Raw genomic sequence first — 23,249 nt, forward strand, 5'->3', positions numbered from 1 at the left:
AAAGATGCATTCACTCCAATGTCCATAGGAGCATTATTTACAGTAGATGAGATATGGATGCAACCTAAGTATCCATCAACTGATGAATGTATAAAGAAGATGATGAATGGATAAATATGCAGACAGAATATTACTGAGTCATAGGCAGAATGAAATTCTGACATTTGCAATAATGTAAATATACTTAGAGGGTATTATGCTTAGTGAAATGAGTTGGACAGAGAAAGACATACTCTACCTTATCTCTTATGAGTGGAATCTAAAAAATAAAACAAACAAATATAACATAACAGAAACAGATTCAGAGATGTAGAGAACAAATTAGTGGTTACCAGTGGGAAGATGGAAGTAGGGAGGGGCAAAATAGTGGTATGTGATTAAACTATGCAAACTACTATGTGTAAAATAAAAAAGCAACGAGGATATATTGTACAGCACAGAGAAATATAATCTTTATTTTGTAATAACTTTGTAGTACAGTTTATAAAAAATTGACTCACTATGTTGTACACCTGAAGCTAATATAATATTGTTAATCAACTATGCTTCAATTAAAAATAAAAGAATGCTAATGTATCTCTTTAAATGAGACATTTCCTGTAAAATTTACCTTAAAACATATGAACATTTACTTAAAGACTTATGTTTCAAAGAAACATCTATCAAAGAGACCAGCAGATAGACCTAAGTGTGGAAAAGTAGGTAGAAGGGACATTGGGTCTGGAGGGTGTAGGTGGAGATTCAGCCTAGAGAGTCTCTTGTAGGCACCAGATTGGGAAAGTTTTAGCAGTAGATGTGATTATATGTGGGGTATTGAAAGTGGTATTAAGGGATACACATCTGTTCAGACACAAGATGAAGAAACCAAAGTTCCCAAATGGTAAACATATCATGGCAATAAGAAATTCTCAGGAATTCAGAAGAAGCTGTTGAATTTTGGAAGGACTCTCCATAGGAAACAGGTTCCAGCCCTTGACCCAGACTCTCAGACCAGAGATCCTGTTCCCAGGGGAGAGCCTTAGGGAGACTAATGATGACCTTTCACCTTTAGAGACTCAAAAATTACATACTCAGAAATTAGAAATTTGAATAAACAGAAATTAGGTATGGAAATAACATTTCCAAAATCTGAACCATACTATCTAGGACATGAACTGTATAATTCCAAGAGAGGCATTACAAGATGAGCTATGACTCAGGGAACAACATGAAACCCAGAAGACAGCAATGGAAGAGAATGTGCAGGGTCAAGTTTTTAGGAAAGGGAAATTGGGGCAGAGCTAGGAAACATAGTGTGAGTGTTAAAGCAGCATTTCTTGGGCTAGGTTAGTAGGGAGTAGAACTTCATTTTAAACCACAATATATGGAGATTGAGTAGGAAACTTTCTCTCTTGTCAGTACTACTCTAGGAAAAGGCAGGAATAGTGTACAAAAAGGTAACAGTTTGTCCTAATTTTAGGGAATTTGGAAGCTTGGTGAGTGGGGACTTGATTAACAACACTGAAAAATCAAAGTTTTAAAAGCACATTTTTCCCCTTTATAAAACCATTCAATTGCCCAAATCAAGTCATAACTGTCCCTGTTTCAACACACTGCAGGTCAGACTTCTCTCTTCAAATTTTCAGTTTAGGCTCTTTAAATCTCTGTGCGGAAATGAAGTTCAGTTTCAGACATTTCCTTCTTATAAATGGCATCAAATTTCTCATTTTGGGTGACAGTGAAGTAATTCTTCCAGTCACCTGCAATCCCTAAAAATTACAAATAAGAAAACATATGAATGAATAAAATATTTTCATTATGAAGGAAAAGCTAATGTATACCAAAAGAAAAGATTTGTAATCCCAGTAGTGGGATTGCTGGGTCGTATGGTAGTTCTATTTTTAGTTTTTTAAGGAATCTCTATACTGTTCTCCATAGTGGCTGTATCAATTTACATTCCCACCAAGTACAACAGGGTTCCCTTTTCTCCACATCATCTCCAGAATTTATTGTTTGTAGATTTTTTGATGATGGCCATTCTGACTGGTGTGAGGTGATACCTCATTGTAGTTTTGATTTGCATTTCTCTAATGATTAGTGATGTTGAGCATCCTTTCATGTGTTTGTTGGAAATCTGTATATCTTCTTTGGAGAAATGTCTATTTAGGTCTTCTGCCCATTTTTGGATTGGGTTGTTTGTTTTTTTGATATTGAGCTACTTGTAAATTTTGGAGATTAATCCTTTGTCAGTTGCTTTGTTTGCAAATATTTTCTCCCATTCTGAGGGTTGTCTTTTCATCTTGGTTATGGTTTCCTTTGCTGTGCAAAAGCTTTGAAGTTTTATTAAGTCCCATTTGTTTATTTTTGTTTTTATTTCTATTTCTCTAGAAGGTGGGTCAAAAAGGATCTTGCTGTGATTTATGTCATAGAGTGTTCTGCCTATGTTTTCCTCTAAGAGTTTGATAGTTTCTGGCCTTACATTTAGGTCTTTAATCCATTTTGAGTTTATTTTGTGTTTGGTGTTAGGAAGTGTTCTAATTTCATTCTTTTACATGTAGCTGTCCAGTTTTTCCAGCACCTCTTATTGAAGAGGCTGTCTTTTCTCCATTATATATTCTTGCCTCCTTTATCAAAAATAAGGTGCAGAGTCTGGCTTTTAAAAATACATAAGAAGGGTTAATTTTCTTGTCTAAATTTATGGGCTGTACAATAGTTTCCCAAAAGAGATTCTTTTAGTGTTTCTAATTGTCCTAAGTCATGGGGTTACCACTGGCCACTGGATCAATGGTCAGGGAGTATTCTATTTCATGAGTTACTTTTGGAAACTGTACAAAGACCTGGTCATGAGCACAATCAAACCATGAAACAGAAAGCTGATAAGTATCATTTCACAAAAATAATAAATGAGGATGTTATGATATTTGGATGATATTTGTGTTTCCTGAATTCACTAGACATATCTTATTTTAATTTTAGAGGAGAAGAATAGCATTAAAATCAAACACATAAAATCCCTGAACCATTTTTACAAAGGTGAAACTGTTGGGATATAAATTTACATTTAATCTTTTATACTGGATGCTTAAAAATATATATTTGGAAAATTAATAAATTTTTAATGTACTGCTAATGGGTTTGGAGGAAAACATTAATTTTGCCAATTTATTTAATATTAAATATAATAGTGTTGAATTTCAAGCCTTATTAACCCATGATTGCTTCATGAAGATTTAAAACCCTTTTAATGAAAAATATCCCCATAGACAAGGTTGTTTCCCTGGTTATTTTACTTTATTCTGTTTTCACCAAATGATAATAGTTCTTTGGAATGTATGTGAGGGTAGTGCATATCTGGGATAGTACACCTCTAAAGATGTCACTGAAAAGAGAAAGTGCATATTTAAACAATAAAGAGTCATATATAAAGTAGTCTAATAATCTTCTATTTTGAGTATAAATACTATATACACAAACACATTTGCTTCACAAGAGTGAGGGAAGTATAAAAATTTTTTTGATAAAATAAATTCTTGCCAAATCTCAGGGTTTTCTGTTTTGTTGCTGTTTGGGACATAGGCATAAACATTGGACATTATCTATCCTCTCCCTAACATCGTTACTATTGTGTGACTAAATTTTGACCTTGATTTATCCAGCGTGGACTCCTTCAAGACTGAAGGCCAAACTATGCTTGGCCCTTTGTTCATTCTTCACTTTTGAGCCCTTTTCAATATTCATTACATGCATGCCTCTTGTATTATATTATGAGCTTCTTGAGGTAGATGTACATGTCATTTATATTCTAGAGAATATGAGCTGCATATAGGTGTTCATGAAGAGCTTTTCATAAATATTAACTAATGAATAAAGGGTATTCTTTAAGTGTATTGAATGCATGAATGAATAAATGAATAGATGAATCTTGAACTATTAGATTAGAACATATTAGACTAATATGACTTGCTACTTTTGTGTATATCATTTTTGGTCAGAAAAAATATAGTAAATGCTTATATATCTTTTCCCAAAATCCTCCCCCAAAACTTGTGCTATAGGTGTTATTCCTTTCTTCATTTTGTCAGTGATGTAACCGAAACTGTGGCAGATTTATTAATATATGCAAAGTCAAAGGCTCAGTGAGTGGCATAGCCTCGATAAATCCCAGAGCAATCTCACCACAAAGGTTATGATGGTCACTACTCCCAGAGGGGACATAAAGACTATCCCTCTCATATACCCTTTTCCTTTGAAGTTGGCGAAAGCATGGAATCCAGATACTGAGCTTATCTCATCTATCTTTAAACCCTAATGAGATATCATTGGATCATATCAATTTTCATATGACTGGGGATAAAACTCTCCTGGAAGTTACATTCAATGGTCTGGCGTAATGAAAATTTGCCTTGTTTAATTAAAGAGGTTTTTTGTCTCTGTTTCTTCCACAAGAAAAACATGTGTGTGTGTTGTGCATTTATCAGTCTTCTTTATTCAAACTTGTAATGCACCATTTACAATGAAAAATTTGCCTTGCCGTCTTATACCACAGATTATTTTTTAAGTGCAGTGTTTTTGAAAATTAAAAGAAAAACATAATTTAGTGTTTTTAGTATAGGACTACACTAAGGTACAGAGAAAACTGTGTTAGAAATATCTGTAATCATATAACTCTTTCAAAATTGAGGGTTTTGATCCACATGTTCATATGCACAATATATTCCTAGGGTTATGTTTACTTCCCGGCACACCAACTGAAATTTTATCTTTTTCTCTCCAATCCAGTAAAGGACATTGAAAAGAAAGGTGGCAAGACTAGGTGGATAACTTCTCAAATTTTAGTTAATAATTTGTTAAATGCATTATTTTTATCATAAATAACACATTTTTGACACAAGCCATATACAATAAACATAATATACAGTATTTGCCTTAATGGAAATAGTGCTGTATTTTGACAGTGAATGTCATATTTCTCTATCGTCATTTTCTTAAGTTAATTTTAGATTCCATGTTTTCCTATAATTCAGACAGTATTTTTAGGGAGCAAAAACTTCCCATATGGTAAAAAAATGTCATTACTCTTGGTGAATCCTTCTTAACAAAATGACCACTGCTTTCTAAATGATAAGGGGTCTTTAAAGAAGATGGTATTGTATTGAGTGACATTAGTTTATTACTGGGGAGGAGAAGGAGGCCTATGACAATTTAAACAAAGATTTAAGATTTAGTAATAAAAAATTTGGAATGACTCACATCAGAATTGACAAAACCACTCCCTTTTAGCAGGGTAGTAAATAGAAGGAGAAATATGTATCAAGTACTCAAGGTATTTTAATAACGTGTTTACATGCATTATTTCCTTTAATAATTTCTAATCAAATTCAGCAACTTTTGTGGTAGGTATTTTTAGTGTCCTTATTTTACAGATGAAGAAATTGATGCCAAAATTGGCTAAGTAACTTGATAGAGATTACAAAGCTAATCCTCACTTCAGAGTAATTCATAAGAAAGCAAAAAGGAAAATTAAACTCAGCAAAATATTAACCTTTGCGCATAAAAGAGGATTTACTGTGATCCATCACTGTACTTGGTAGATGTGTATAATTCACCAGAGGATTGTCCTTCATCATTTCAAAGGAGGTATGATGGATGATCTTATCCAAGATCTCATCATTCAAGTTCTTCTCTAGAAATCTAACAATCTTCTTGATTTCTTTCTTTGGATTCTATCAGTGGGTAAAGAGACATATGCTAGAAAATGGTACACAATAACTCATTAACATAATGTGAAAAAAATCATAAAAAGGAGAAAAATCAACAATTTATGTTTAGTAAAAGTAGAATGGAATATTTTGTTTGTTCTAAATCTTATATTTTTAGTTTTCATTCAAAGTACAATAAGAATATATCTTGGCCTAAATATTAACAGTATTTAGAGAAAAAGATTATAGTAACGATTTTAAGCTCAATTTGTGATCAGATTTGAAATGTAAATGTTTTAGGGACCTAGTATCTTTATTCCTTCTGCCATTATTTTTCTGTTCTTCATCAAAATTGCTTTCTTATTCTTAATAATAATATTTAAAAACAAAAATAATAAATTCAGGGAAAACTTCAGGTATTTTTTAAACTGTAAATACTGATCAAATCTTGCTTGGATGTAAATTATTAAAAATAAACTCCAATGAAGTTGCAAAGATATCAAGACCTAAATTATTCATTGGTCTTTGAGAATAAGAAGAAAAAAATCTGAGAGATAAATCATTTTTTCAGATTCTAATGACATAAACTTAATATTTATAACTTTTTAGGAAGCTAAGTTAAAATCTACATAGATATATCTAGAAAGATTTTGAGGGGGTAACATCTAAGCTGAGTTTAGAAAGATGAGTCAGAATTTACCAAGATGCAGTCTGCTGAGTGGTTGGAGGGTGAATTCCCAGCAGAGAAAATGGTTAAAACTCTTGGAGGTATAGGTTCTCACAGTGTGTTCAAGGGAGAAAAAAAGCAAAGTGGTTGCAGTTAGAGCTGAGTTGTTTATAGGAGTGGGAAAGGCTATGAATCAAGAAAGATGAATTGGGGTAAAATTGAGAACATTCTTGGATGTCCTGCTGAAGGAGTTGGACTGTATCTGTTATGTAGTAGGGAAGCAACAGCATTTAATAATATGTCTTATTAACTCTCTGTGTGTTTATGTGTGTGTGTGTGTGTGTGTGTGTGTGGTGAATGTATGTGCATGTGTATTTTTTTTTTTTTGCAATCTCAGTTTGTTGTCTTTTTTTTTTTTTCTTTCTGTACGCGGGCCTCTCACTGTTGTGGCCTCTCCCGTTGCAGAGCACAGGCTCCGGACGCACAGGCTCAGCAGCCATGGCTCACGGGCCCAGCCGCTTCGCGGCATGTGGGATCTTCCCGGACCGGGGCACGAACCCGCGTCCCCTGCATCGGTAGGCAGACTCTCAACCACTGCGCCACCAGGGAAGCCCTGTTGTCTTTTTTTTTTAACATCTTTATTGGAGTATAATTGCTTTACAATAGTGTGTTAGTTTCTGCTGTATAACAAAGTGAATCAGCTATACATATACATATATCCCCATATCCCCTCCCTCTTGCTTCTCCTTCCCACCCTCCCTATCCCACCCCTCTAGGTGGTCACAAAGCACCGAGCTGATGTAAAGGAGAAGGACACATTTGAAAGATATAATAGTTAAAGCATGTGAAACAATGGGATGTTCAGGATATAGTGGAACCATATCAGCTACATGAAAACCAGTGAGGACAATTTACTTTCAAGCTTTGAACTCTGAATGAACAACCAAACATCACTAACCAAAAGAGAGAATAAAGGAAAAGGATTACCTGTTGGAGAGAGAGAAGCAAGATGAGTTTAGTTTTGAACATGTTAAATTTGAGAGTTGTTTTAATAAAAACATGGGTTTGAATTCAGGGTAGAAGTTAAAATGGAGTTTTTGGTGGGTCATTAGCACATAAATAGTTTTGGCAACAGTGGGCTTGGACATGATCATCAAACTATAGCAAAGAGTTCAAAAAGAAAAATGACTAAGTGATAGAGATTCACAGGAAAACCATGACAGTGTGATAATCAATTAAATGTAGGAGAGAAGTTCGAAAAGAAAAGGTGCTCAAAAGAAACACAATGGTTAAAAAGGATGAGGATAAAAATGTCACTGATTTCAGTTATTGTCATTAATGACCTTAACCAGATTTGGGTAAGTAGGCAAGGAAAATAGGCAAAGCAATCATGTCATTTTGGACTCCATAGATTAAGTTGAAAAAATATAATAATCCTTTTACCCCAGGATGTAGCTAAAGAATTATCTAGAATGCATTTCTACCATTTTACCTCTTTCATATCTTCATAGAATAAGAAAAGTATTGGGTGTTCTTCCTTTTTCTTCCACCAGCTTTTAACGTGATTAAACCAGGAGCCGAAGGCCACTAAAACCAGAGAAACAGTCTACTTCCATAAGCATTCATCAAATCAAAGATTTGTTTGTGACCAATAAGTCAAAGTGTACAAACATTTTGTGGAATTTAGTACTCAAGGGAACTGAGACTGTAAAGCCAATTTAAACAATTATATACCATCAGCCATTTATGGATGTATAATCAGATTTTTAAAAATATTAAGTACAAAAGAAGCATTTCAAATGAAAATACATTGACCTCTAATAGGTTATACTTAGCCTCACACAGAAGAAAACTATTCTTTTATGAAGTAATCAATTATTTACCTAAGTACTATAAATATATCTGTAACAGATTTAACTAATGATTTGGGCAAGTTAAACAATTTCTATTCTGAGCAGGAACTGAGAATGAGTTTTTAGCAACTGAAAAGAGATTCAAGAATATTTTCATTAAGCAATGTTTAATACCAAGTTTATATGTTGAATGTCATAGTAAAATATTAGATGTATTTGATTTAATTTTTAAATGATATTTGAATGTACTTGTTACTGATTTGGAAAAATAAGTGTTTTGAAAGGAAAATTCATACTTGTAATGGTTAATATTATTTTTTAAAATAATTTAAAAATGACATTAATTTTTAGCCAAGGCCATCGTACCATTTCCAGTCAAGAATTTCTCTAGATATTCTCCCCAGGTTCCTGGAAGAGGTTGTAAATTATTCATTAAGTCAAAATGGTAAAATGAGACTGCAACATCCTTGGCATTTCGAGCCAGATAAATCATCTGCAGGGGGAGGATGAAAAAAATCAAATACATGATATTTTGTTTAAGAAAAAAAGTAACATATAGTAGGCATGTAAACCAACAGGTTTGAAATCCATGAAATTAAAAACAGGAAAATATTAAGAAAATTAATGAAACAAAAAGCTGGATCTTTTAAAAAAAATCAAGAAAATTGATAAACGTCTAACAAGACTGACAAAATAAATAGAGAAGACACAAATTACTAGTATCAATAAAAAACAGGGGATATCACAACAAATCTTGCAGCTATTAAAAGAAAAATAAGCGTGTGAAAAGATACCAAACATCTTACTTCATCAGGGAAATGCAAATTAAAACAATGAGACACAACTCCATACTTTTTAGAATGGCCAAAATCTAGAACAGTGACAACGCTAAATCCTGGTGAGGGTGTGGAACAACAGGAAATCTCATGCATTGCTGGTGGGGGTGCAAAATGGTACTGCTACTTCATAAGACACTTGTTTCTTTCAAAACAAAATATACTTTTACCATATGATCCAGAAATTGCATTACTTGGTATTTACCCAAAGGAGTTGAAAAATAAAGTTCACACAAAAACCTGCAAATGAGTGTTTATGCCAGCTTTGTTCATAATTGCCAAAATTTGGAAACAACCATAATGTCCCTCAGTAGGTTACTGGATAAATAAACCCTGGTACCTCCAGTCAATAGACTATTATTCATTACTAACAAGAAATGAGCTATCAAGCCATGAAAAGACATGGAAGAATATTAAAGGCATATTACTAAGTGAAAGAATGCAATCTGAAAAGGCTACGTATGTATGATTCTAACAATATGACATACTGGAAAAGGCAAAACTATGGAGGCAATAAGAAGATCAGTGGTTGCCAGGGTTAAGGGGAGGAAATGAATCAGTGGAGCACAGAGGATTTATAGGGCAGTGAAACTGCACTGTATGGTACTATAATGGTATATACATGTCATCATACATTTGTCCAAACCCATGGAATGTATAACACCAATAGTGAACCCTAAGGTAAATTATGGACTTTGGGTGATAATGATGTGTCCATGTAGGTTCATCAATTGTAACAAATGTATCGCTCTGGTGAGAGGTCAGAGATATTGATGATGGGGAGTCTATGGATATGTGGGAGCAAGGGATATATGGAAAACCTCTTTAACTTCCTCTCAATTTTCTGTCAAAATAAATTTGCTTTAAAAATAGATAAAATTGCTGTAAAAAATAAGTCTGTTAAAAGAAAGAATAAGATGGGAATATTACTAACATTTCACTACAAAACTCAACAACTTAGAATTCCTCACATATCACAAACTAGCAAAAGCCAGATAGACAATCTGAATAGCTTCACAATTATTGGAAAAAAAATGAGTTTTAAATTTAAAAGTTTCCCCGAAGCAAATATCCAGGCTCAAATGTCTCACTGAAGAATTTTACCAAACTATTAAATAAGAATTGGTATCCTTATGCTGAGTTTTCAGGGAAGGTCAAACTATATAAGACAGCTGGGAAATAATAGTAGCAATATTGTGCTGAGATAAGGATTTTGTTGCTGCATAACCTTGGAAAACTTGAGCATGTACGTTTAGGCTAAAATGTATTCTTTTAGTCGAAACACTTTTTTTTAATGTAGCTCACTTCTCATGGTAACAGAAAAACAAAACATTTGAGCAATTACTTTACTTACTATGTGAGTGAAAAAGGGTTAAAAGTCACATTAAAAAATTTACTTGTGGTTTAGAGTATACCTTGCAGTTGTTTTCCCAGAAAGACTTAGGAATGAGATCAACTGGTAGATGTGTCTTCACAAGCCGGGGTGATGGATTCTTCTCTAATTGCTCTATACCTAGGGAAATTTAGTTTGGTTATGGAGATACTAGAGTCTCCAAGGACCCTGCATTTCTGGATTTTCTTAACCAACTTTTCAAAATATTTTTGACCAGTATATAATGCTGCTAAACTTTGAACCAATCTCAAGCATCATTTATCTGGATTCTAAGAGCCAATATTTTCTAATGGTTAAGAGCTTGGGTTCTGCAGTTAGCCTCTTTGGGCTCAAATCCTAACTTTATCACTCATCATGAAATATCTGAAAGTATCCCAGAGTCTCTATGCTTCATTTTAACCACCTCCCAAATGACAAGTAATAATACCAACCTTAGCAATTTGGAGTTTTATCATGCCTTTGCATTATTACAAGTAATTACAGAAATGTTTCCTGTATGTAGAGATATTGATAACTGGTAATTCTCATATTGGCTATTGTTATGCAGCAGCTATTGTAGTATAGATGAGATCTTTGTAGAGCATCACCTGTTGTACCTGCATTTTCATTATTTCCTTTATGTGTCATATATATATATATACTACACATATAAAAAATGAAATTTTTGTGCAATTTTTAGGTGCTGGCTGAAATTTCTAAAGGTATACAACTAATAAGTAATAGAACTTAGTTTCAAATTAAGTCTTTGGTTAAGGGTTATATGAACTTCCTTGTAACAGAAAGTATCCATTTATTTTCTACATGAAGAGCTAGGAAGATCCCAGGAGCCTAGATCAATCTATAAGTGACTTGGGCAGTCTGAGGGCACTTTTGGGGTAAAGGCATACTCAGAGAATTTCTGACATAGACCAGGAAGAGCTGTGATTACCCTTAATTTATGATTTTTTAATGGACTCAGTGGCCTTTATCACTTACCAGATTTATCTGTTAATGATGTCATCCCATATAGAGTCGTCAGTCCCTAAAATCTCAATTATTCTTGTCTCCTCCTTCAGGTTTCACATCCAGTCAATCTTACAGTCCTGTACATTTTTTCACAATATTACTTACACCCAGTCTAACTTCTATATTACCTGTTAATCCTATATATATCATCTTCACATATTTTGCATACAAAGGCACACCTGCCCCAAATTGTATGACTCACTCATTCAAAGCAATCCTATGCTTCAATTGTTCACAAAATTAACTACATATGTTTAAAAGCCACTCAGTTGCAAATAAGTCATCCTTTTTAAATGTTCTATACGGCACATATTTTGTCTCACAGTTTATGTTTATTTATTTGTTTATTGTCAGTTCCCATGCCTCTTCCCATCCTCATTCCCAAATGCACACTGGAATGGAGAGTCCATAAGAGCAGAAGCGTAGCTTGTTATGTTCACCAGTGAATATTCTGTAGAGAACAGTTCATAGCACATGGTGGTATCAAGAAGAACCCCTTAATATCAATGCAGATAGGGTTGACAGACTTAGGAAATAAAGATGCAAGAATCCCAGTTAAATTTGAACTTCACATAAACAACAGATACCTGTAAGTATCTCCCCTGCAATATTTGAAATATACTAAGTAAAAGAAGTATCTATCTGATTTTCAAATTTAATTGGGTATCCTGGATTTTATCTGGAACTATTAATTATACACCTGTAAAATTCCACCAGCTAATACCTTATGTTTCTACTGACCTGGTAGCTGCAGCTACTTTATCCAGCATATAGAAATGAGAAATCATAATCTTCCACAACTCACTCTGCCTCAATGTCCATGACTTGAAATTTTATGTGTCTCTTTTATAAAGTTTTCACTATTTGTTCTTCCTCTTCCATCTCTTAACTTCACTGAAAGATTTCTCAACCTCTTCTGTCTTGTGATTGTTTTGCCACATGAGGTCCTTTAAATGAACCCTTTACGTACTTAAATGTGAATGTTGGGAATATGTAATGACATCGCAAGTATACACATTCGGGTTGCAGAGGAAATCTGAGTGTCAGTTTACTCTCCTTTACCTGCCTAATCTCACCTACTCACTCTCTGGTGATGCTACACAGCCTCACGTCCCACCCTCAACCTCTGTCTCTCACCAGTAATCTCTGACTCCCCTGTCCCTGATTACTTTGATTCTATCATTTTTTCATTTCATACTTTTCTATGGTTCTGGAGTCTTAACTCACTCGGTACTCATATTTGTTGCTTGTCCCAGAATAATCCTTTAGTTTCAAGCTTTAGTATTTGCTCTCTGACTTCAGGCAACCACACAGAGGGAATCATATACCCTCTCAACTGGTCCTTCTCTGCCTGTGGAAGTAACTAGCTCCAGTAGGGGAGATAATTTGAATTCTGATGTTTACATTGATAGACATTCACCACCATAATACTGTCTTTTTATCCCAGGTTTCTAGCAGCATTTGAAAGCTAGCCCTCGCTTTTTGAACCCTTCTCAATTGCTTACATGATACCCTACTCTGCTGATTCTCTCTTAGCTCACTGAGTATTTCTTAAGAATTACAAGCCCTGCATGATCTGTCCCTGCCCAGTCTCCAATTGTTTTGCCTCTCACTTTTCCGTTCTCTCATTGTTGTTTTTGTTGGTGGTGGTGGTTGATTTTTTAGTCCCTGGACTACACCTAGGTCTTTTCTGCATCTAGGCCCCCATACCTAATGCTTCATCTTCCTGAAATATGCTTTCTCTAGCACTGTGCAAAGCTTTAGGTCTCCATTCAGAGCTGATATCCCTAACTACCCAATCTAAAGTAAAGTCTCCTGATGTTCCCTTTCCTAGAGCCCTATTCTCTGGATATGTTAGGCTAACAATATTCGTATATTGCTAGTTTCTTTACTTATTTAATGTCACAATGTTATTGTAAGCTCCTTGGAGATAGGACATCTAATTTGCTGACTTTTTAAAAATAGATTTAATTAATTAATTAATTTATTTATTGGCTGCGTTGGGTCTTCCGTTGCTATGTGCAGGCTTTCTCTAGTTGCCGTGAACAGGGGCTACTCTTCGTTGCAGTGTGAGAGCTTCTCATTGCAGTGGCTTCTCTTGTTGCAGAGCATAGGCTCTAGAGTGCAGGCTCAGTAGTTGTGGTGCACAGGCTTAGTTGCTCTGCGGCATGTGGGATCTTCCCGGGCCAGGGCTCAAACCCGTGTCCCCTGCATTGGCAGGCAGATTCTTAACCACTGTGACACCAGGGAAGCCCCTACTGATCATTTTTTATCTAGTCCATAGAACAGTGCCCAGTTATTTAGAAGAACTCAGTAAATATTTGTGCAATGAAAAATGAATTGTATTAATAATAAATTTTATGTTTTATGAGGCATTGGTACTTATTTATTTAATTACAGCAATGTTCTAAATTAAGAAATTACTGTTCTAATCTGCCAAATTTTATACAACAAAATTCAGTAAAAGATAAGAAACGGTGTTTTTATCAATGAGATTTTTAGTTGTTTTCCATAACAAAATTATTTTATCTTTGATTAGCATACCTGGATGTGCATGCAATGGACTAAACTACAGTTTCTCTGTATGCCTTGCTTATTGTACTGCTTGCAAAACTTCCATTTTATGTTACCAAATATACTCCATTTTCCTTGAATGGACATCACAAATACAGTGTTTAATATGTGATGTAAATACTACTACAAAATTATAATTTCTGGGTGATTTTAAATTACCTGAAGTCCCCAGTCCAGGAAGAGCCATTTCCAACATTGGAACTTTCACAGTTATAACATCTCGCTTACAGTTTTCAACATCTCCATCATTTAAAACCATGTCCAAAATTTCACTAACCCAAGTGGTACCTGTGGCAAAAGACAACATTTTTATAACCTTCACCTGAATCTGGGGGCAAAAAGTCCCAGTTGGAAGCCTGCCACCTTAATATATTATCTTAGAAAATTAATTCTGCAGAGTTTCCCTTTCTATGCCCCAAATGTCCATTTTAATATCCTCAAAGTAGATGGCTAGACTGACTTTTAGGAATACTAATTTTATTTAGGATGTTAGCGATTTTGTAGAGAAGCTAATTTTCAGGGAAGAAAAGCTGAAGTCAGATGTGCATTTGTCAGGCCACAAAACTCACCTGATTTGGGGTAAGTGGCTATCACAATGTCATCTGGCCTGCTTTGGAACTGTTCAATCTTTTCCCAGTTGTTTGCAAAAGCATAGGTGATGGGACAGCCATGGACTATCTTCAGATTTTTTCTCAGGACATCTTTTTGGGAAGTCATCTTTGTTCCAGACTATAAAAATACTTAATTGAATACTTAAGAATAATCAAATCATGGAGAAAAAAAGAGGGTAAAAATAAGAAACTGAGTAACTAATGTTATTAAGACACTGCAACTTGACAGTAAAATTGGCCTTTAACACACTGAGCACAAGAGATCTAAATACAAAGGGCATTTTTATGGGTGTACAGCTGTAGATTGCAAGAGCAACAGCTGGCTCAGTGACAAGCAGATCAAAGGTCTTTAATGGAAGCTTTGGAAAGAAATAGAACTGCACATTTTACTTTGAATTAAAAATCCCACTTCACAGAAATATGCTAAAAAATATCTGGGCCTAAAGCAAAATAAATCTATCAGTCATTGTTATACTCGAGTTGTGCCTCATTTTTTCTCACAGGAAACCTGTTGTGTTTCTCACCTTGATTCTTCTGAGTATAATGAATTTGTTTTCTCTGTCTGCTTCTAAGATCCTCTTTTTTTATCACTGGTTTTGAGCAACTAAATTATGATGTGCCTTGGTGTGGTTATTTTCATGTGTTTGTTGTTGTGTGCCTATGCTTCACGTTTATTGAACTTCTCTGAATTGTGTTGACAGTCATCATTTCTTCCAAAAATTTTTTTTTATTTCTCTCTCTTTTTCTGACAACCCAGGCTACATAAAGTTGTTCACAGCTCACTGAAGCTCTATTCATTTTGTAAAATCTTTTTTGTCTCTCAATTTGGATAACTTCTATGGCTATATTTCTTCATGTTCACTAACATTTTCTTCTGAAATGTGTAATCTGATGTTAATACCATCCAATGAATGTTTTTCTCAGACGTAGTTTTCATCTCTAGAAGATCATTTTGGGCATGATTTTACTTTTTCTGTCTCAACTTTTTGAGCATATTGAATATAGCTATAATGACTATTTTAATATCTTTTTTTTGCTAATTCTAACATCTGTGTGAGTTCTAGATTGTTTTCAGTTAACTAATTTTTCCCTTACCTATGGTTGCCTTCTTTGGCTAGTTTGCCTGCCTGATATTTTTTATTGGCTGTCTGGTGGTGTACCTGGGTTTTCCTCCCTGAGCTGTGGCCCAGAAATTCTCTCATGACAGTAAGCTGGGGAAACTGTAGGGCTCATTTTGTTTGTTTCCTATCCACTATCATTCATTTTGGTTGTTTCACACAAGGGGGAAAATTTAGTTTCTGTTACTCTATTTTGCTTAGAAGCTATGATGATTAATTTTATGTGTCAATTTGCCTGGACCATGAGATGCCCAGATATTTGGTCAAACATTATGCTGGATGTTTCTGTGAGGATGTTTTGGGATGAGATTAATCTGTAAATGGGTGTATTAAATAAAGCAGATTGCTTTCCCTAATGTAGGTTGGCCTCATTCAGTGAATTGAAGACCTGAATAGAACAAAAAGTCTGAGTAAGAAGGAATTCTTCCTAGCTGATGGCCTTTGAACTGTAACATCAGCTTTTTTCCTGCATTTGGGCTGGAACTAAAACATTGACTTTTCCTGGGTCTGAAGCCTGGCAGGTTTTGAACTGGAACTATACCATTAGCTCTCCTTGTTCTTAGGCATTCAGACTCAAACTGGAACTAAATCATCAGCTATTCTGGGTCTCCAGCTTGCCAATTCATCCTGCACATCTTGGGACCTATCAGCCTCTAAAATTATCTAAGCCAATTATGTATAGTAAATCTCTTTATGTGTATATATATAATATAAAAATTGCTATGCCTCTTCTTTAATTAATAAACTATCCTTATCATAATAATCCTAATAATGCTAACCCTGAATTAGAATCTTATTGATCTTTTAATCTATTCAAAACATTTTGGGTCTTGAGAGACTGTATTAGTCAGGGTTCTCAAGAGAAACAGAATCAATTACATATATATATGTATATATATATATATATATATAAATACATATATATGTAATTATATATATACTTTTATATATATATATATATATATATGTATGGAGAGAGAGAGAGAGAGAGAGAGAGAGAAGAGGGAGGGAATTTATTATAAGGAATTGGCTCACGTGATTGTGGATGCAGACAAATCCAAAGATATGCAGTTATCCCAGGCTGGAGAGCCAAGATAGGCAATGGTGTAGTTCTCTTCTGAAGGCCGGCAGGCTTGAGATCCAGGAAGAACTAATATTTCAGTTTAAGTGTGAAGGTAGGAAAAACAATGTCCCAGCTCAAAGACAGCCAGGCAGGAGGGATTCTCCCTTACTCCCAGAGGGCCCTCTTTTTTATGTGATTCAGGCCTTCAGCTGAGTGGTTGAGGCCTGTCCACACCAGGGAGGGCAGTCTGTTTTACGTAGTCTACCAATTCAAATGTTAATTTCACCCCCAAATACACTAACAGACACAGCTAGAATAATGTTTGAACAAATATCTGGGCTCACTGTGAGCCAATCACATTGACACACGGAACTGACCATCACATACAGCTACTCATTATTTATATTTTCCACTTCATTTTCACTGAACTTTGTAAGTGAAACTGTAGTCTTGCTCTTCCTAATGTGTTTCTCATTTTACAACCCTCTCCCTGGCCCCATGGAATGTAAACATCTCAGAAATAGAAGGAAATGCAGAATGTATAAGTTATAGGATCCATCATAATCTATTTTTCCATTTATTTCTGAGAACCTGTCAATCAATAATAATAGATAATGTATACAACAGATAAATAGAGTTTGAATTAACAAGCTAAATTACACCTTTGACTGACAAATTAATTGATACCTATATTCTTTTATCAGGCAAATTTTTTTTTTTTCTTTGCGGTACGCGGGCCTCTCACTGTTGCGGCCTCTCACTGTTGCAGCCTCTCCCGTCGCGGAGCACAGGCTCCGGACGCACAGGCTCAGCGGCCATGGCTCACGGGCCATGGCTCACGGGCCCAGCCGCTCCGCGGTATGTGGGATCTTCCCGGACCAGGGCACGAACCCGTGTCCCCTGCATTGGCAGGCGGACTCTCAACCACTGCGCCACCAGGGAAGCCCTATCAGGCAAATATTTTGTGTAATTCGGTGATTCCAAATTCTTTGAGGGTGCTTTAAACAGTGATTGCACTTATTAAGCTTTCAGTAGTAACTTGTGCAATGGGAACCACAAACAAAATCACTAATATAAAAGCTAGCTGTAATTTAAACGCTATATGCCTAAAATTGATTTGTATAGAAAAAGTTATGCTTTAGATCAGGAAAAATATCCTGGTGTAACAGACTAGTGTTTTAGAGATAACTTCTCTACACCCTACTAGCCCCCATCCTCTAGCCCTTTAAAAAAGTCTAGAAGAGAGAAATCTGGACAAACATTTTTTCATTTTACATTATAAGACATGAATTATATGTCATATTTTATATCTTATAATTAACAGGTATACGTACAACAATAGTGTGTCTTTAAGTTTTCCCAATAAAAGTTGTTATTAAAGAATGGATTTTTCTTAAAATATACGGCATCTTATGCTAGAAATACAGTTCAAATAATTTGAATTTTGCATCTTCATTACTGCTCATAGAATAAAGGAGTTGGGGCCTCGGAAGCTTAGAAAAGTGTATATTAATGAAAGAGCAGAGTCTCAGCAGAGAGTAGACACAAACATGTTTACAGCAGGCAAGATCCTAAGAAAAGGATGCCAGTGAGAGCTGAGTAGACTGGGCATTTGGGGAAAATTCTATTAAATATTCCATATTAAATTGTTGCTTTTTCTATGCTTCTCAATTATCCTTTATTTTTGGTAAAATATCTGGCTGATTTCATGGTCCCTTGTTAGTGCAGGGGCAGGTTCTAGTAGAAAAAATTTGCCATCCTGAATTACTGTGGATCATGTCAGCAGCCTCAAGAAGGGAATAAATAATGTGGTTGGTCAAGAACTCAGCAGAGCAGGAAGTGGCAAGAAGTGAAACTGAGTATGTAAACACTGTGTTTGGAATAAAGTAGGTATTAAATGAACTGAATAAATGAATGAATGAATGAATGATGAGACCTACACTTCCCATCCAGAATCTTCTAGATCTTGGGGACAGTGTAACTTCCGAGTTTGGATATAAAGAATGAGTGATGGCAGAAATCAACATAGTATATTCAGATATTAGATTTTTATTTCACATAGTAAATGAGATGGTTTTCCTTGAAACATTTTATTCTATTAATTTCTTAGCAAATTGTTTTTTCCAGATTATGTAAATGTAAATATCAATCCCAGACCTCATTTGAACACTTGTATATTCTGAATTAATTGAGGAAAATAAGTGAGGCTCTCTTTTCCTTCTTTGGCTCTAGAATATAAAATTTAGGAGGACTATAAGTCCACTTACCAACTCATATTAAACATACAGATTGTAATGGGAAAGCAAGTGAGTATTGAGGACACAGATTTATTTTCCATAGTGTCTGCTATAAATCATATAGACAAATTTTTTCCCCACACTGTAGGTGGTTAACATTATGTTATACATTTATAACATCATTCCTAGCTCCATTTCATGTCTTAAAGTTTTCATTTCTTTATTCATTTTAATTTGACTTGTACTATTATTTTATATTTATATAATTGATTCATAATTGCTATTTAAATACAGTCCATGTACAAGCACCATGTACTATTGTCATCATTTGAGAGCTTGTTAGAAATGCAGAATCTCAGGCCCCAATCCAGAATCAAAACCTATATTTCAATAAAATCCCCAAGTAATTTATACTCATAAGAAAATTTGGGAAGCATGATTTTAAAACACTTTTAATCTACTCTCTGACAATATAAGGTGTATAGAAATGATTTATCAAAATGAATTAAGTTTCTTTCAGAAAATAGTGTTGATGGTGTTTAATATATATTATCTCTAATCATTACCCACCCTGACAATAAGTTTTACTTTCATTTTACAGATTGAGATTAGGAAACAGAGTTTCAGAGAGTCTGCTCAGACACACAGCAAGTGAGTGTGTGTCTCAAAAATAGAGTTCAGTTTCCCCAGCTCTGCTCACTTGGTCATACTGAATGTCTACATGGATGGGCCTGACTAGAGTCAAAGATGTTCCTGATTGTACGGAAATTTTTTTTGACAAAGCAAACTTTGCTCTGACAAAAAGCTTTAACTCCTCATGCTGTAAAAATGTTGTCAGAGAAGGATGGATATGAGTAACAAGATGATCGTTAATACATACTAATCACATCTGGGAAGTGGGTGTAACCAATTCAAGAATGTTGGAGTAGCAGTCTTGAATTAACATTGCTTCATCACGACCAGTGGATGATGATGAGCTTAGAATCATATGAGAAGATAGATTCAGGGAAGAGGGCCCAAAGACATAAGATAACTAATATTATTGAGTTTATGAGTGATACTTACTTTAAAATATAAAAGTCGGTTCCTAAAAGTATTTATGGTTTATGAGTGATATTTACTTTAAAATATAAAAATCATTTCCTAAAAATCTTTTAAATCTTACCATAAAGTGACAAAAAATTTTATGTGGTTATATAAATTTTATGTGGTCTACATGATACTACAAATCTTCCTAGTTAAGTTGAGCCATAAGCTAAAAAATAAAATGTCTAAAATTGACTTTAAAAAAAATTAATAGAATAAAAAGGAAAATGGAAAACAATGCCCCTCTTAGGAGAAAGTAACTGAGTCATCTGACACTAAAGGTGAATGGTTCTTTTAATGGGAAAAGAATATTTCTTCCATTTGTTTCACCCTAACAAAGTACAGTTCTACTTGGTCTACATCAAACTCCAGATACTGAAATAAATGAATTAAATAATATGTTCTGTATTGTGAAGCATACCTTAACGTGGTGTGTATCTGAGTGTATGTGCACATGTGTATATAGGGGTGAAGGGGAGATGGGAGCAGAGAAGTGAGAACTTGGAGTGGACTCCTTTTTCGCTTATGAGGCTTACAGTTTTATGAGAAGACCCTCAATCCTGGCATGCTTCACAAGAGTCCCATTAAACCCAGAAAAATAAAAGGGATCACTGAAAGCCTGAGATTCTGCTAAACATAACAGGAAACACTGAGTTTCCCATGGGAAAATTGCAATTAGGCAAAAACATCCCAATGATAAACATGTGTTCAAAATGGAAACCATTCAAGGAGCTCAATGCACTGCGGATGCAAGATCAAAACTTAGAGAAAAGAGATTTAAAAAGAAAACTTTACCTCACAATTTAATCTCTTTTTCAGTTTTCGTTTTCAGTCGGTGGTTCAGTTGCGGAAAGGAACACAGCGTACTGGTGGTAGTCCTGAAGGGCAGGGCAAGGTGCACTCAGGGAGGCTCACTCCTGTCTCTGGGAAAAAAATGTTTAAGTATATGATCTGAATGTTGTAGTCAGTGACTTCACAGGCAGTTAAGATATAAAAATTTTGAACTACACACACAGAGACAGGGCCTGCTGCTTCCACTGCTGGAAGAGCCAGTAATCCCTGAGAAGGAAATGAATCAGGGTGGTGGCCAAAAGTAAGCAAAGTCAGAGATTAGCTAGATTTAAAGGTTCCCACATGGCTTCAAAGAGTTTGAAAGAAATGCAAAGGGAAAGAACTTGAACTGTCAGTAGATGGAAGTCTGTTGTTTCTCTACAACTTATAAGAATGTCTTGTAATAATTTTGGTCATGATGAAAAGTTGTTTGTATGTGTGTGGGTTTTCATCTGAAAGAAACATGAGCTTCCAATATCATGAAAAGAGCAAAGATATACAAACATATACTGAAGATAAAATAATTTTGGCAGCAGAAATCCAGAGGGTAGAGCTGATGGTTTCAGAATGCAGTAGTTTTCTGTCATGCTAATCATTTCTACGACCTCTCAGCTTTTCTTTTTTTTTTTAATTCTAAGTCACAAATACACAAAGAAGTTTAGTAGGAGAATAAAGTGGTGATGAGGCTGGAGGGGTTAATGTCCAGCATATCCTTGCCATGCAGAAAAGAGGGCAACATTTTTAGAGATCTCGATTCTTTTTGTGAGCTGTCCAAATGCTCAACGTTTAAGTATTGGCACCTAACTACATACATGAAACAATATAAACACTTTTGTATGGCACATGCCAAGGAAAGCAATTTGCAAACTTTGGCATAAGGTGTTAATTTCAGGAAAACTATTTAGATGTGCATGGATTGCCTGCAACCCCATTATCAATTAATGCATCAAACTTTGATCAGTATATACTAATTGAAAAACAACCGAAATCAGAGATTCTTGAATTTTAGTATGTTTCAGAATCATTTTGGAGGCCATGACAAAACACAGATTACTGGGTCCCAATCCACAGTGTTTGTGATTCTGTTGGTCTAAGGTGGAGCCTGAAAATTTGCTATTCCAACATTCTGAGATGATGCTGATGCTACTGGTTTGAGGACCATTTTTTGAGAACCATGAATGAAAATTCACTCGTTTTAAAACATGTATTAATATTCTATGCTTCATTCATTCATTTATCTATCCATTTATTTAGTCACCAGATCTATCATGCCCCAGGATGCTACACTAGGAAAAAAAAGAAAGGCATGTGTTTGCCTTGCTGATTTATAAATAAATTGATTGATTGAAGGAATTCTCAATCTGTTGATAGCTCAAATTTTTCCCTTGAGATTCAAAGATTTTAAATGATTTGGCTAAGATCCTATAAACATCAGGTAAAGAATCAGGCTCAGAAAACAACTTGTGACTTCTAAGTCATGTCATGTGGGCTTAAGGAACAAAATAATAGAGCTAAAAGAGAGATTAAGAAAGACAGAAAAGATTCACAATGCATGTATTCTTTTTTCCCTAAAATTAGCCCTGTGTACACATCAACCAGTCTAAACAGAAGTATTTAAGAAGTTTGAATTCTTTCAGTGTCACTGAGTGTCTAATAAAATAAATACGTAAATAAATTCTATGAGAAGTTAAATAAAAATTAGGAAATTATTTTATGGCAGATGAGAAAGGTAAAATTTTAAAGGCACACAAAATCTTAAAATATTTTTTCTTTGTAAAAGTAATATAGTTACAATGCAAAATAATTCCAGAAGATACAGAAAATGTGGATTTAAATTTGTTCTAAATTTCACCCACAGAAACAACCACTATTAATATTTGGGTATTTGCAGAGTATTCTAAATATTTTTACACAAATTTGTCCCCCCAAAATGGTATTATGTTATACATACCAGTTTTATGTTGAATTTCGCTATTAAGAAAAATATTTCATACTTTGGAAAAAAACTTTTAGAAGCAGAATTGCTAAATCAAAGGTATGTACTTCATTCAATTTAAATTCTCATTAGCGGAATATCAGTGCACCTCTAATCAATCCTAATGAACAACACCTGATATGGCAGATGGTTTAATTTTACCATTGTGGAGCAGTATAATCTTACAGGCAAAAATTGCCACCTCATTATTTTAGTTGGCATTTCTTTAATTACATAGAGCTTGACTTTTTTATGCTGTTCTCATTTAATGATTTTTTAAAGGGGTGGGTAAACTACCGTTATTCTCTTTTTAAATTTTTTC

General features: G+C 34.7%; 1 protein-coding gene across 1 annotated transcript; it reads right to left on the bottom strand.

Annotated features, from left to right (window-relative positions):
- Positions 1-409: 409 nt before the first annotated feature.
- SULT1B1 (sulfotransferase family 1B member 1) lies at positions 410-21,588 on the bottom strand. The gene is given in 10 exon segments (XM_089906048.1): positions 410-1,748; positions 5,522-5,702; positions 7,838-7,932; positions 8,565-8,691; positions 10,450-10,547; positions 11,796-11,818; positions 11,820-11,883; positions 14,166-14,294; positions 14,576-14,735; positions 16,771-21,588. Coding segments are annotated over 9 exon segments (978 nt in total). The 5' UTR covers positions 14,724-14,735; positions 16,771-21,588; the 3' UTR covers positions 410-1,635.
- Positions 21,589-23,249: the final 1,661 nt, after the last annotated feature.

This window comes from Delphinapterus leucas, unplaced genomic scaffold, assembly GCF_059928025.1.
Source record: "Delphinapterus leucas isolate spDelLeu-1000000601 "Yukka" unplaced genomic scaffold, BTC_Dleu_Yukka2 spDelLeu_asBTCV2_sq60, whole genome shotgun sequence".
In the NCBI taxonomy this organism is placed as follows: domain Eukaryota; kingdom Metazoa; phylum Chordata; class Mammalia; order Artiodactyla; family Monodontidae; genus Delphinapterus; species Delphinapterus leucas.